The 13,404-nt window shown below is 60.5% G+C and overlaps 3 protein-coding genes across 3 annotated transcripts; all 3 read left to right on the forward strand.

Annotated features, from left to right (window-relative positions):
• Positions 1-1,396: 1,396 nt before the first annotated feature.
• On the forward strand, positions 1,397-1,699 carry LOC308060232 (feather keratin-like; the record flags this gene model as incomplete). The annotated part of the gene is made up of 1 exon (XM_080378699.1): positions 1,397-1,699. One exon carries the CDS (start codon positions 1,397-1,399, stop codon positions 1,697-1,699), a length of 303 nt encoding a protein of 100 aa, XP_080234825.1.
• Positions 1,700-5,934: 4,235 nt separating this feature from the next.
• On the forward strand, positions 5,935-6,237 carry LOC308060233 (feather keratin-like; the record flags this gene model as incomplete). The annotated part of the gene is made up of 1 exon (XM_080378700.1): positions 5,935-6,237. The coding sequence occupies one exon, from the start codon at positions 5,935-5,937 to the stop codon at positions 6,235-6,237; it is 303 nt and encodes a 100-aa protein (XP_080234826.1).
• A 4,235-nt stretch (positions 6,238-10,472) lies between these two features.
• On the forward strand, positions 10,473-10,775 carry LOC308060234 (feather keratin-like; the record flags this gene model as incomplete). Its single annotated transcript, XM_080378701.1, has 1 exon — positions 10,473-10,775. One exon carries the CDS (start codon positions 10,473-10,475, stop codon positions 10,773-10,775), a length of 303 nt encoding a protein of 100 aa, XP_080234827.1.
• Between the last annotated feature and the right edge of the window lie 2,629 nt (positions 10,776-13,404).

Raw genomic sequence — 13,404 nt, forward strand, 5'->3', positions numbered from 1 at the left:
CTCATCCTGGCTCAACTGGGGCAGGCCTTGCCATCCATCGACCCTTCGGCATGCATCCACCACCACCAGGGCCTCGCTCTGCTGTGCCGTGCAGCGTGCTTACGTCCAACTCCCCTCGGCAATCTCCAAATTCTCTTTCTGCCCGTCTCACACTGTGCAGAGAAATGGCCTCCCCTCCTCGGCATTCACCCCAAGTAAAGAGCCCAAAGGCCCTGGCTCACCAGCCTCCCCCGCCTGCCGCTCCCACTCCACCTCTGCCTCTCGCCACACTCACGGGCTCTCCAGAAATTCACCTGCCTTGGTGAGCTGGCCCACATCAAGCACTGTGGCACGCCAGACACCGGGCTGCAAACGTGCCACCACAGCTAAGGGGTTCGCTACGGAACGGGCAGCACCAGCACTGGCGGAGCCAGGCAGGGCTCCCCACGTCACAGGACCGGCGAGCTCTCAGCCAGGGCTGCCGGGATGACGGCCTGCTCTCCCAAAAAGGCCTCCTCTGCCTCTGCCCGCACCGACACCCCGAGGGACGGACCCCAGGGGGCACAAGCCCAGACACGCAGACCCCTTTCTCCCAGCTACAACCTTACAAGCAAGGCAGGCACCAAGGCACGCACAGAGCACGCTCAGTGGCAAAGGCCAGGCCTCAAGGCAGGCTTAGCAAGCTGGCAGCAAGGCAGGCACGGAGCAAATGCCACTGAGGGGGCTGCCGCTCCTGCCCGCAACAGCAGAAAGCCCAGACCAACCTTCCGGGGCTGCGAGGAAAAGGAGCCCCTCCTTCCCAGCGCACCCACAAAACACACCACACGAGTGCCACAGCATGACCTCACTGACGACACCCCACCCCTCCTAGGCTTCGGTCACATGTTCTGCATGCCCTGACACGCGCCATCAACACCAAGCCTTTGGCCTCTAATATCTGCACCTCAAAGCTGCCGCCAGGCCCAAGTGGACATGTCCTCAAGTGGAGGACACTGCATTGCAGAACTGCGGGGGAAAAACGCACCCCACCTCATTACTCACCAGGCTGTGGCACGCAACAGCTTCTTGCTGCAAAACACCGCGTTGTGCAAAGGCTGTCCCGCCCCTCAGGGTCCAGCATAAAAGCTGGCCCAGCACCTCTCTCTCTCACACGCTGCTCCTGGTGCCTTCTCCTCCACGGTCAACAAGGTGAGCCTGAAGCCCCTTCCCCTCCTTCTCCTGCCCCACACGCCCCGTCTCTTCCAGCACGCGCTGCCTCCAGACTCAGCAGCGCCGACGCCTCCCCACCGCCGCGCTCCCCGCAGCCCCACACCGCGCCTCCACATTCCCCTGCCCTCCTGTAACGCCACCCCTCGCGCCCCCACCACCCTCCGCTTCCTCAACACCCTCTCTTACAGGGCCCCTCCACACCACAGACATGGCCTGCAACAACCTCTGCAGCCCCTGCGGACCCACCCCGCTGGCTAACAGCTGCAACGAGCCCTGCGTCAGGCAGTGCGAAGAATCCCGCGTCGTCATCCAGCCTCCCGCCGTGCTGGTCACCCTGCCGGGACCCATCCTCAGCTCCTTCCCCCAGAGCACCGCCGTCGGATCGTCCTCATCGGCTGCCGTGGGCAACATCCTCAGCTCCCAGGGAGTGCCCGTCTCCTCCGGCGGCTTCGGCTATGGCTTCGGAGGCCTGGGCTGCTACGGTGCCAGAAGAGCCTGCCTGCCCTGCTAAGGGCTCCTTACACCACCCCTGATACCAGCCAACCACACGCTAGAAGCCAAGTCACGGATTGAGGACCTACCTTCAGGCTCCTGCTGCCGCATGGGCTCGCCGTCCGTGGCTCCTCCGCCCCTCAAGGCACAAAGCAAGCAGCGAAGGGGCCAGCCCGCGGTGCCTGGAAACATGAGCTACCTACCTCCTCCTCTTCTGCCACTGTCTTCTTTGCATCGCCCCTACAGCTACATCCGGTACTCTCTGCTGCAAACACCTTCTCACAAGCCAAAGACCACCGAGGCACCTCCGCCGCGCTGCTCCCACTGCAAGGCAGGAAGACCTCGGTGCTCTGGAAAAGTCTACTGCAAGGAAAGGAGCCCTCGGCTGACGGCCGCCCTACTTGCACCTCAGACCCGCTCCCTTCCCCTTGGTGCTCCTGCCATTTCACTCCTTTGCCTCAATAAAGTTCTCCCGCATGCCAGCCTCAGGTGCCTCCTCTTCCTTTCTTCTAAGGCTCTTCCAGCCTCACCCGGCACAGAACCGGGACTCAACAGGCCATCGGGGTGGGTGGACAAGGACCACAAGACCTCTCTTAGGAAGTATCGCTGCAGCAACACCACCTGCTGGCAAGCCGGTGGGCTTCCAGCCCGTGACACAAGCCCTTCACTTGCCCAAACAAAGGCTTGGACACGCTAATGCACTTCCACCCATGCCTCTGACGCAAGCTCCTCCTGTGCGCTGGGTTCACTTTGGCTGGATGCCAGGTGCCCGCCAAGCCGCTCTATCACTCCCCCTCCTCAGCTGGAAAGGGGAGAGAGAACACAACAAAACGGTTTGCGGGTCGAGGTAAGAACAGGGAGGGGATAGAGTCGTCAAAGGGTTTGGGTTGGAAGGGACCTTCAAGATCATCTAGCTCCAAGCCCTCTGCCGTGGGCACGGACGCCTTCCACCACACCAGCTTGCTCAAAGCACCGTCCAGCCTGGCCTTGAACAGCTCCAGGCAGGGGGCAGCCACAGCTGCTCTAGGCAACTTCTTCCAGCATCTCACCGACCTCACGGGAAAGAATTTCTTTCTCATATCTAACCTAAAGCTACCCTCTCTCACGTTAAATCCGTTACCTGTCGTCTTATCACTACACTCCCTGGTCAGGAGGCCCTCCCCATCTTTCCTGAGGGCCCCCTCATAGTACCGCATGGCCGCTGCAAGGTCTCCACAAAGCCTCCTCTTCTCCCGGCTAAACGATCCCAACTCTCTCAGCCTGTCTGCAAAGGGGAGGTGCTGCACCTCCTCCTCATCTTTGTGGCCCTCCTCTGGACCCGCTCGAGCAGGTCCACGCCTTTCTCATGCTGGGGGCCTTCAGAGCCGAATGCAGTACTCCACTCTCACCAGAGCCGAGTAGGGAGGGAGAATCACCTCCCTCGACCTGCCGGCCACGCTGCTTTTGACGCAACCTGGCATACGACTGGCTTTCTGGGCTCCGCGCGAACGTTGCCGGCTCATACTCAGTTCTCCATCCACCAATACCGCCAAGTCCTTCTCCGCAGGGCTGCTCTCAATGCACTCGCCGCCCGGCCTGCAGCCATCTTTGGGATTGCCCCTGGCACTTGGCCTTGTGGCACTCCACGAGCTTTGCACGGGCCCACCTCCCAAGCCTGCCACGGTCCCTCTGCATGGCATCCCTTCCCTCTAGAGCATCAACCGCAACACTCAGCTTGGCGTCATCCGCAAACTTGCCAAGGCTGCACACTCCAGCCCACTGTCCGTGGCCCTAACAAAGATGTTAAATCATACTGGCCCCAGCACGGACCCCTGAGGGACACCACTCATCACTGGGCTCCACTCGGACATCGAGCCTTTCATTGCAACTCATTGAGAGCACCCATCCAGCCAATCACACCCCGAGCGGTCCACCCACCAAGTCCGCATCTCTCCATTTTAGAGACAAGGATGTTGCGCGGGACAGTATCAAATGCTCTGCACAAGTCCAGGGACGTGACGCCAGTCGCTCTTCCCTTACCCACCAATGCCTTAATCCTGTCATAGAAGGCCACCCCATTTGTCAGGCACGCTTTGCCCTCTGTGAAGCCATGTTGGCCGTCAGCAGTCACGCCTCCCTTTTCCAGGTGCCTTGGCATACTTTCCAGGAGGATCTGCTCCACGATCCCGCCAGGCACGGAGGTGACGCTGACCGACCTGTCGTTAACCTGGGTCTTCCTCTTGACCTTTCTGAAAAGGAGGGTTACCACCTGCCAACTTGCTGTGGGGACGCTCCATCCCACTGCCCGGATCATAGACGAGGATGCTGAACACGGCTGCCCCCACAGCCTGTGAGCGCGCAAGGGGAGACAGCGTCAAAGGCTCTTCTACAAAGCTGAAGTGAACACCAGCCACGTCTCTCTCCTTGTCCACAAAGCTAGCCAGCCCAACACAGAAGACAGGGAGGTCAGTCAAGCACGATTCCCTCTTGGTAAATCCATGCTGATGGCTCCTCATCACTTTCTTGTCCTTCAGCAGCTTGGCAACGCTTCCGCGGAGGATTTTCTCCATCACCTCCCCTGGCAACAAGGACAGGCTCACCAGCCTCTGCTCTCCCGCATCTTCCTTCCCGCCCTTCTGCAAGACAGGAGGCCTAAGAGCAATCTTCTAGACACCCGCAACTGCCCCCAGGAGCTATGACCTTTAAAAGATAATCGAGAGTGGCCTCCCAAGGACATCAGCCAGCTCCCCCAGCATTCGTGGCTCTGACTCATCAGGACCCAGGGACTTCCGTACATCCAGTCCCAAGGCACACCTTCCCACTCCCTTCCTCTTCCTCAGCAACAACAACGGCTCGCCCCACACACAGCCTGCAAAACGCTCATCCCGGCTCAACTGGGGCAGGCCTTGCCATCCATCGACCCTTCGGCATGCATCCACCACCACCAGGGCCTCGCTCTGCTGCGCCGTGCAGCGTGCTTACGTCCAACTCCCCTCGGCAATCTCCAAATTCTCTTTCTGCCCGTCTCACACTGTGCAGAGAAATGGCCTCCCCTCCTCGGCATTCACCCCAAGTAAAGAGCCCAAAGGCCCTGGCTCACCAGCCTCCCCCGCCTGCCGCTCCCACTCCACCTCTGCCTCTCGCCACACTCACGGGCTCTCCAGAAATTCACCTGCCTTGGTGAGCTGGCCCACATCAAGCACTGTGGCACGCCAGACACCGGGCTGCAAACGTGCCACCACAGCTAAGGGGTTCGCTACGGAACGGGCAGCACCAGCACTGGCGGAGCCAGGCAGGGCTCCCCACGTCACAGGACCGGCGAGCTCTCAGCCAGGGCTGCCGGGATGACGGCCTGCTCTCCCAAAAAGGCCTCCTCTGCCTCTGCCCGCACCGACACCCCGAGGGACGGACCCCAGGGGGCACAAGCCCAGACACGCAGACCCCTTTCTCCCAGCTACAACCTTACAAGCAAGGCAGGCACCAAGGCACGCACAGAGCACGCTCAGTGGCAAAGGCCAGGCCTCAAGGCAGGCTTAGCAAGCTGGCAGCAAGGCAGGCACGGAGCAAATGCCACTGAGGGGGCTGCCGCTCCTGCCCGCAACAGCAGAAAGCCCAGACCAACCTTCCGGGGCTGCGAGGAAAAGGAGCCCCTCCTTCCCAGCGCACCCACAAAACACACCACACGAGTGCCACAGCATGACCTCACTGACGACACCCCACCCCTCCTAGGCTTCGGTCACATGTTCTGCATGCCCTGACACGCGCCATCAACACCAAGCCTTTGGCCTCTAATATCTGCACCTCAAAGCTGCCGCCAGGCCCAAGTGGACATGTCCTCAAGTGGAGGACACTGCATTGCAGAACTGCGGGGGAAAAACGCACCCCACCTCATTACTCACCAGGCTGTGGCACGCAACAGCTTCTTGCTGCAAAACACCGCGTTGTGCAAAGGCTGTCCCGCCCCTCAGGGTCCAGCATAAAAGCTGGCCCAGCACCTCTCTCTCTCACACGCTGCTCCTGGTGCCTTCTCCTCCACGGTCAACAAGGTGAGCCTGAAGCCCCTTCCCCTCCTTCTCCTGCCCCACACGCCCCGTCTCTTCCAGCACGCGCTGCCTCCAGACTCAGCAGCGCCGACGCCTCCCCACCGCCGCGCTCCCCGCAGCCCCACACCGCGCCTCCACATTCCCCTGCCCTCCTGTAACGCCACCCCTCGCGCCCCCACCACCCTCCGCTTCCTCAACACCCTCTCTTACAGGGCCCCTCCACACCACAGACATGGCCTGCAACAACCTCTGCAGCCCCTGCGGACCCACCCCGCTGGCTAACAGCTGCAACGAGCCCTGCGTCAGGCAGTGCGAAGAATCCCGCGTCGTCATCCAGCCTCCCGCCGTGCTGGTCACCCTGCCGGGACCCATCCTCAGCTCCTTCCCCCAGAGCACCGCCGTCGGATCGTCCTCATCGGCTGCCGTGGGCAACATCCTCAGCTCCCAGGGAGTGCCCGTCTCCTCCGGCGGCTTCGGCTATGGCTTCGGAGGCCTGGGCTGCTACGGTGCCAGAAGAGCCTGCCTGCCCTGCTAAGGGCTCCTTACACCACCCCTGATACCAGCCAACCACACGCTAGAAGCCAAGTCACGGATTGAGGACCTACCTTCAGGCTCCTGCTGCCGCATGGGCTCGCCGTCCGTGGCTCCTCCGCCCCTCAAGGCACAAAGCAAGCAGCGAAGGGGCCAGCCCGCGGTGCCTGGAAACATGAGCTACCTACCTCCTCCTCTTCTGCCACTGTCTTCTTTGCATCGCCCCTACAGCTACATCCGGTACTCTCTGCTGCAAACACCTTCTCACAAGCCAAAGACCACCGAGGCACCTCCGCCGCGCTGCTCCCACTGCAAGGCAGGAAGACCTCGGTGCTCTGGAAAAGTCTACTGCAAGGAAAGGAGCCCTCGGCTGACGGCCGCCCTACTTGCACCTCAGACCCGCTCCCTTCCCCTTGGTGCTCCTGCCATTTCACTCCTTTGCCTCAATAAAGTTCTCCCGCATGCCAGCCTCAGGTGCCTCCTCTTCCTTTCTTCTAAGGCTCTTCCAGCCTCACCCGGCACAGAACCGGGACTCAACAGGCCATCGGGGTGGGTGGACAAGGACCACAAGACCTCTCTTAGGAAGTATCGCCGCAGCAACACCACCTGCTGGCAAGCCGGTGGGCTTCCAGCCCGTGACACAAGCCCTTCACTTGCCCAAACAAAGGCTTGGACACGCTAATGCACTTCCACCCATGCCTCTGACGCAAGCTCCTCCTGTGCGCTGGGTTCACTTTGGCTGGATGCCAGGTGCCCGCCAAGCCGCTCTATCACTCCCCCTCCTCAGCTGGAAAGGGGAGAGAGAACACAACAAAACGGTTTGCGGGTCGAGGTAAGAACAGGGAGGGGATAGAGTCGTCAAAGGGTTTGGGTTGGAAGGGACCTTCAAGATCATCTAGCTCCAAGCCCTCTGCCGTGGGCACGGACGCCTTCCACCACACCAGCTTGCTCAAAGCACCGTCCAGCCTGGCCTTGAACAGCTCCAGGCAGGGGGCAGCCACAGCTGCTCTAGGCAACTTCTTCCAGCATCTCACCGACCTCACGGGAAAGAATTTCTTTCTCATATCTAACCTAAAGCTACCCTCTCTCACGTTAAATCCGTTACCTGTCGTCTTATCACTACACTCCCTGGTCAGGAGGCCCTCCCCATCTTTCCTGAGGGCCCCCTCATAGTACCGCATGGCCGCTGCAAGGTCTCCACAAAGCCTCCTCTTCTCCCGGCTAAACGATCCCAACTCTCTCAGCCTGTCTGCAAAGGGGAGGTGCTGCACCTCCTCCTCATCTTTGTGGCCCTCCTCTGGACCCGCTCGAGCAGGTCCACGCCTTTCTCATGCTGGGGGCCTTCAGAGCCGAATGCAGTACTCCACTCTCACCAGAGCCGAGTAGGGAGGGAGAATCACCTCCCTCGACCTGCCGGCCACGCTGCTTTTGACGCAACCTGGCATACGACTGGCTTTCTGGGCTCCGCGCGAACGTTGCCGGCTCATACTCAGTTCTCCATCCACCAATACCGCCAAGTCCTTCTCCGCAGGGCTGCTCTCAATGCACTCGCCGCCCGGCCTGCAGCCATCTTTGGGATTGCCCCTGGCACTTGGCCTTGTGGCACTCCACGAGCTTTGCACGGGCCCACCTCCCAAGCCTGCCACGGTCCCTCTGCATGGCATCCCTTCCCTCTAGAGCATCAACCGCAACACTCAGCTTGGCGTCATCCGCAAACTTGCCGAGGCTGCACACTCCAGCCCACTGTCCGTGGCCCTAACAAAGATGTTAAATCATACTGGCCCCAGCACGGACCCCTGAGGGACACCACTCATCACTGGGCTCCACTCGGACATCGAGCCTTTCATTGCAACTCATTGAGAGCACCCATCCAGCCAATCACACACCGAGCGGTCCACCCACCAAGTCCGCATCTCTCCATTTTAGAGACAAGGATGTTGCGCGGGACAGTATCAAATGCTCTGCACAAGTCCAGGGACGTGACGCCAGTCGCTCTTCCCTTACCCACCAATGCCTTATTCCTGTCATAGAAGGCCACCCCATTTGTCAGGCACGCTTTGCCCTCTGTGAAGCCATGTTGGCCGTCAGCAGTCACGCCTCCCTTTTCCAGGTGCCTTGGCATACTTTCCAGGAGGATCTGCTCCACGATCCCGCCAGGCACGGAGGTGACGCTGACCGACCTGTCGTTAACCTGGGTCTTCCTCTTGACCTTTCTGAAAAGGAGGGTTACCACCTGCCAACTTGCTGTGGGGACGCTCCATCCCACTGCCCGGATCATAGACGAGGATGCTGAACACGGCTGCCCCCACAGCCTGTGAGCGCGCAAGGGGAGACAGCGTCAAAGGCTCTTCTACAAAGCTGAAGTGAACACCAGCCACGTCTCTCTCCTTGTCCACAAAGCTAGCCACTCCAACACAGAAGACAGGGAGGTCAGTCAAGCACGATTCCCTCTTGGTAAATCCATGCTGACGGCTCCTCATCACTTTCTTGTCCTTCAGCAGCTTGGCAACGCTTCCGCGGAGGATTTTCTCCATCACCTCCCCTGGCAACAAGGACAGGCTCACCAGCCTCTGCTCTCCCGCATCTTCCTTCCCGCCCTTCTGCAAGACAGGAGGCCTAAGAGCAATCTTCTAGACACCCGCAACTGCCCCCAGGAGCTATGACCTTTAAAAGATAATCGAGAGTGGCCTCCCAAGGACATCAGCCAGCTCCCCCAGCATTCGTGGCTCTGACTCATCAGGACCCAGGGACTTCCGTACATCCAGTCCCAAGGCACACCTTCCCACTCCCTTCCTCTTCCTCAGCAACAACAACGGCTCGCCCCACACACAGCCTGCAAAACGCTCATCCCGGCTCAACTGGGGCAGGCCTTGCCATCCATCGACCCTTCGGCATGCATCCACCACCACCAGGGCCTCGCTCTGCTGCGCCGTGCAGCGTGCTTACGTCCAACTCCCCTCGGCAATCTCCAAATTCTCTTTCTGCCCGTCTCACACTGTGCAGAGAAATGGCCTCCCCTCCTCGGCATTCACCCCAAGTAAAGAGCCCAAAGGCCCTGGCTCACCAGCCTCCCCCGCCTGCCGCTCCCACTCCACCTCTGCCTCTCGCCACACTCACGGGCTCTCCAGAAATTCACCTGCCTTGGTGAGCTGGCCCACATCAAGCACTGTGGCACGCCAGACACCGGGCTGCAAACGTGCCACCACAGCTAAGGGGTTCGCTACGGAACGGGCAGCACCAGCACTGGCGGAGCCAGGCAGGGCTCCCCACGTCACAGGACCGGCGAGCTCTCAGCCAGGGCTGCCGGGATGACGGCCTGCTCTCCCAAAAAGGCCTCCTCTGCCTCTGCCCGCACCGACACCCCGAGGGACGGACCCCAGGGGGCACAAGCCCAGACACGCAGACCCCTTTCTCCCAGCTACAACCTTACAAGCAAGGCAGGCACCAAGGCACGCACAGAGCACGCTCAGTGGCAAAGGCCAGGCCTCAAGGCAGGCTTAGCAAGCTGGCAGCAAGGCAGGCACGGAGCAAATGCCACTGAGGGGGCTGCCGCTCCTGCCCGCAACAGCAGAAAGCCCAGACCAACCTTCCGGGGCTGCGAGGAAAAGGAGCCCCTCCTTCCCAGCGCACCCACAAAACACACCACACGAGTGCCACAGCATGACCTCACTGACGACACCCCACCCCTCCTAGGCTTCGGTCACATGTTCTGCATGCCCTGACACGCGCCATCAACACCAAGCCTTTGGCCTCTAATATCTGCACCTCAAAGCTGCCGCCAGGCCCAAGTGGACATGTCCTCAAGTGGAGGACACTGCATTGCAGAACTGCGGGGGAAAAACGCACCCCACCTCATTACTCACCAGGCTGTGGCACGCAACAGCTTCTTGCTGCAAAACACCGCGTTGTGCAAAGGCTGTCCCGCCCCTCAGGGTCCAGCATAAAAGCTGGCCCAGCACCTCTCTCTCTCACACGCTGCTCCTGGTGCCTTCTCCTCCACGGTCAACAAGGTGAGCCTGAAGCCCCTTCCCCTCCTTCTCCTGCCCCACACGCCCCGTCTCTTCCAGCACGCGCTGCCTCCAGACTCAGCAGCGTCGACGCCTCCCCACCGCCGCGCTCCCCGCAGCCCCACACCGCGCCTCCACATTCCCCTGCCCTCCTGTAACGCCACCCCTCGCGCCCCCACCACCCTCCGCTTCCTCAACACCCTCTCTTACAGGGCCCCTCCACACCACAGACATGGCCTGCAACAACCTCTGCAGCCCCTGCGGACCCACCCCGCTGGCTAACAGCTGCAACGAGCCCTGCGTCAGGCAGTGCGAAGAATCCCGCGTCGTCATCCAGCCTCCCGCCGTGCTGGTCACCCTGCCGGGACCCATCCTCAGCTCCTTCCCCCAGAGCACCGCCGTCGGATCGTCCTCATCGGCTGCCGTGGGCAACATCCTCAGCTCCCAGGGAGTGCCCGTCTCCTCCGGCGGCTTCGGCTATGGCTTCGGAGGCCTGGGCTGCTACGGTGCCAGAAGAGCCTGCCTGCCCTGCTAAGGGCTCCTTACACCACCCCTGATACCAGCCAACCACACGCTAGAAGCCAAGTCACGGATTGAGGACCTACCTTCAGGCTCCTGCTGCCGCATGGGCTCGCCGTCCGTGGCTCCTCCGCCCCTCAAGGCACAAAGCAAGCAGCGAAGGGGCCAGCCCGCGGTGCCTGGAAACATGAGCTACCTACCTCCTCCTCTTCTGCCACTGTCTTCTTTGCATCGCCCCTACAGCTACATCCGGTACTCTCTGCTGCAAACACCTTCTCACAAGCCAAAGACCACCGAGGCACCTCCGCCGCGCTGCTCCCACTGCAAGGCAGGAAGACCTCGGTGCTCTGGAAAAGTCTACTGCAAGGAAAGGAGCCCTCGGCTGACGGCCGCCCTACTTGCACCTCAGACCCGCTCCCTTCCCCTTGGTGCTCCTGCCATTTCACTCCTTTGCCTCAATAAAGTTCTCCCGCATGCCAGCCTCAGGTGCCTCCTCTTCCTTTCTTCTAAGGCTCTTCCAGCCTCACCCGGCACAGAACCGGGACTCAACAGGCCATCGGGGTGGGTGGACAAGGACCACAAGACCTCTCTTAGGAAGTATCGCCGCAGCAACACCACCTGCTGGCAAGCCGGTGGGCTTCCAGCCCGTGACACAAGCCCTTCACTTGCCCAAACAAAGGCTTGGACACGCTAATGCACTTCCACCCATGCCTCTGACGCAAGCTCCTCCTGTGCGCTGGGTTCACTTTGGCTGGATGCCAGGTGCCCGCCAAGCCGCTCTATCACTCCCCCTCCTCAGCTGGAAAGGGGAGAGAGAACACAACAAAACGGTTTGCGGGTCGAGGTAAGAACAGGGAGGGGATAGAGTCGTCAAAGGGTTTGGGTTGGAAGGGACCTTCAAGATCATCTAGCTCCAAGCCCTCTGCCGTGGGCACGGACGCCTTCCACCACACCAGCTTGCTCAAAGCACCGTCCAGCCTGGCCTTGAACAGCTCCAGGCAGGGGGCAGCCACAGCTGCTCTAGGCAACTTCTTCCAGCATCTCACCGACCTCACGGGAAAGAATTTCTTTCTCATATCTAACCTAAAGCTACCCTCTCTCACGTTAAATCCGTTACCTGTCGTCTTATCACTACACTCCCTGGTCAGGAGGCCCTCCCCATCTTTCCTGAGGGCCCCCTCATAGTACCGCATGGCCGCTGCAAGGTCTCCACAAAGCCTCCTCTTCTCCCGGCTAAACGATCCCAACTCTCTCAGCCTGTCTGCAAAGGGGAGGTGCTGCACCTCCTCCTCATCTTTGTGGCCCTCCTCTGGACCCGCTCGAGCAGGTCCACGCCTTTCTCATGCTGGGGGCCTTCAGAGCCGAATGCAGTACTCCACTCTCACCAGAGCCGAGTAGGGAGGGAGAATCACCTCCCTCGACCTGCCGGCCACGCTGCTTTTGACGCAACCTGGCATACGACTGGCTTTCTGGGCTCCGCGCGAACGTTGCCGGCTCATACTCAGTTCTCCATCCACCAATACCGCCAAGTCCTTCTCCGCAGGGCTGCTCTCAATGCACTCGCCGCCCGGCCTGCAGCCATCTTTGGGATTGCCCCTGGCACTTGGCCTTGTGGCACTCCACGAGCTTTGCACGGGCCCACCTCCCAAGCCTGCCACGGTCCCTCTGCATGGCATCCCTTCCCTCTAGAGCATCAACCGCAACACTCAGCTTGGCGTCATCCGCAAACTTGCCGAGGCTGCACACTCCAGCCCACTGTCCGTGGCCCTAACAAAGATGTTAAATCATACTGGCCCCAGCACGGACCCCTGAGGGACACCACTCATCACTGGGCTCCACTCGGACATCGAGCCTTTCATTGCAACTCATTGAGAGCACCCATCCAGCCAATCACACCCCGAGCGGTCCACCCACCAAGTCCGCATCTCTCCATTTTAGAGACAAGGATGTTGCGCGGGACAGTATCAAATGCTCTGCACAAGTCCAGGGACGTGACGCCAGTCGCTCTTCCCTTACCCACCAATGCCTTAATCCTGTCATAGAAGGCCACCCCATTTGTCAGGCACGCTTTGCCCTCTGTGAAGCCATGTTGGCCGTCAGCAGTCACGCCTCCCTTTTCCAGGTGCCTTGGCATACTTTCCAGGAGGATCTGCTCCACGATCCCGCCAGGCACGGAGGTGACGCTGACCGACCTGTCGTTAACCTGGGTCTTCCTCTTGACCTTTCTGAAAAGGAGGGTTACCACCTGCCAACTTGCTGTGGGGACGCTCCATCCCACTGCCCGGATCATAGACGAGGATGCTGAACACGGCTGCCCCCACAGCCTGTGAGCGCGCAAGGGGAGACAGCGTCAAAGGCTCTTCTACAAAGCTGAAGTGAACACCAGCCACGTCTCTCTCCTTGTCCACAAAGCTAGCCACTCCAACACAGAAGACAGGGAGGTCAGTCAAGCACGATTCCCTCTTGGTAAATCCATGCTGACGGCTCCTCATCACTTTCTTGTCCTTCAGCAGCTTGGCAACGCTTCCGCGGAGGATTTTCTCCATCACCTCCCCTGGCAACAAGGACAGGCTCATCAGCCTCTGCTCTCCCGCATCTTCCTTCCCGCCCTTCTGCAAGACAGGAGGCCTAAGAGCAATCTTCTA

The sequence above is a fragment of the Falco punctatus genome (genome assembly GCF_963210335.1).
Source record: "Falco punctatus genome assembly, chromosome: 3".
Lineage (NCBI taxonomy): Eukaryota > Metazoa > Chordata > Aves > Falconiformes > Falconidae > Falco > Falco punctatus.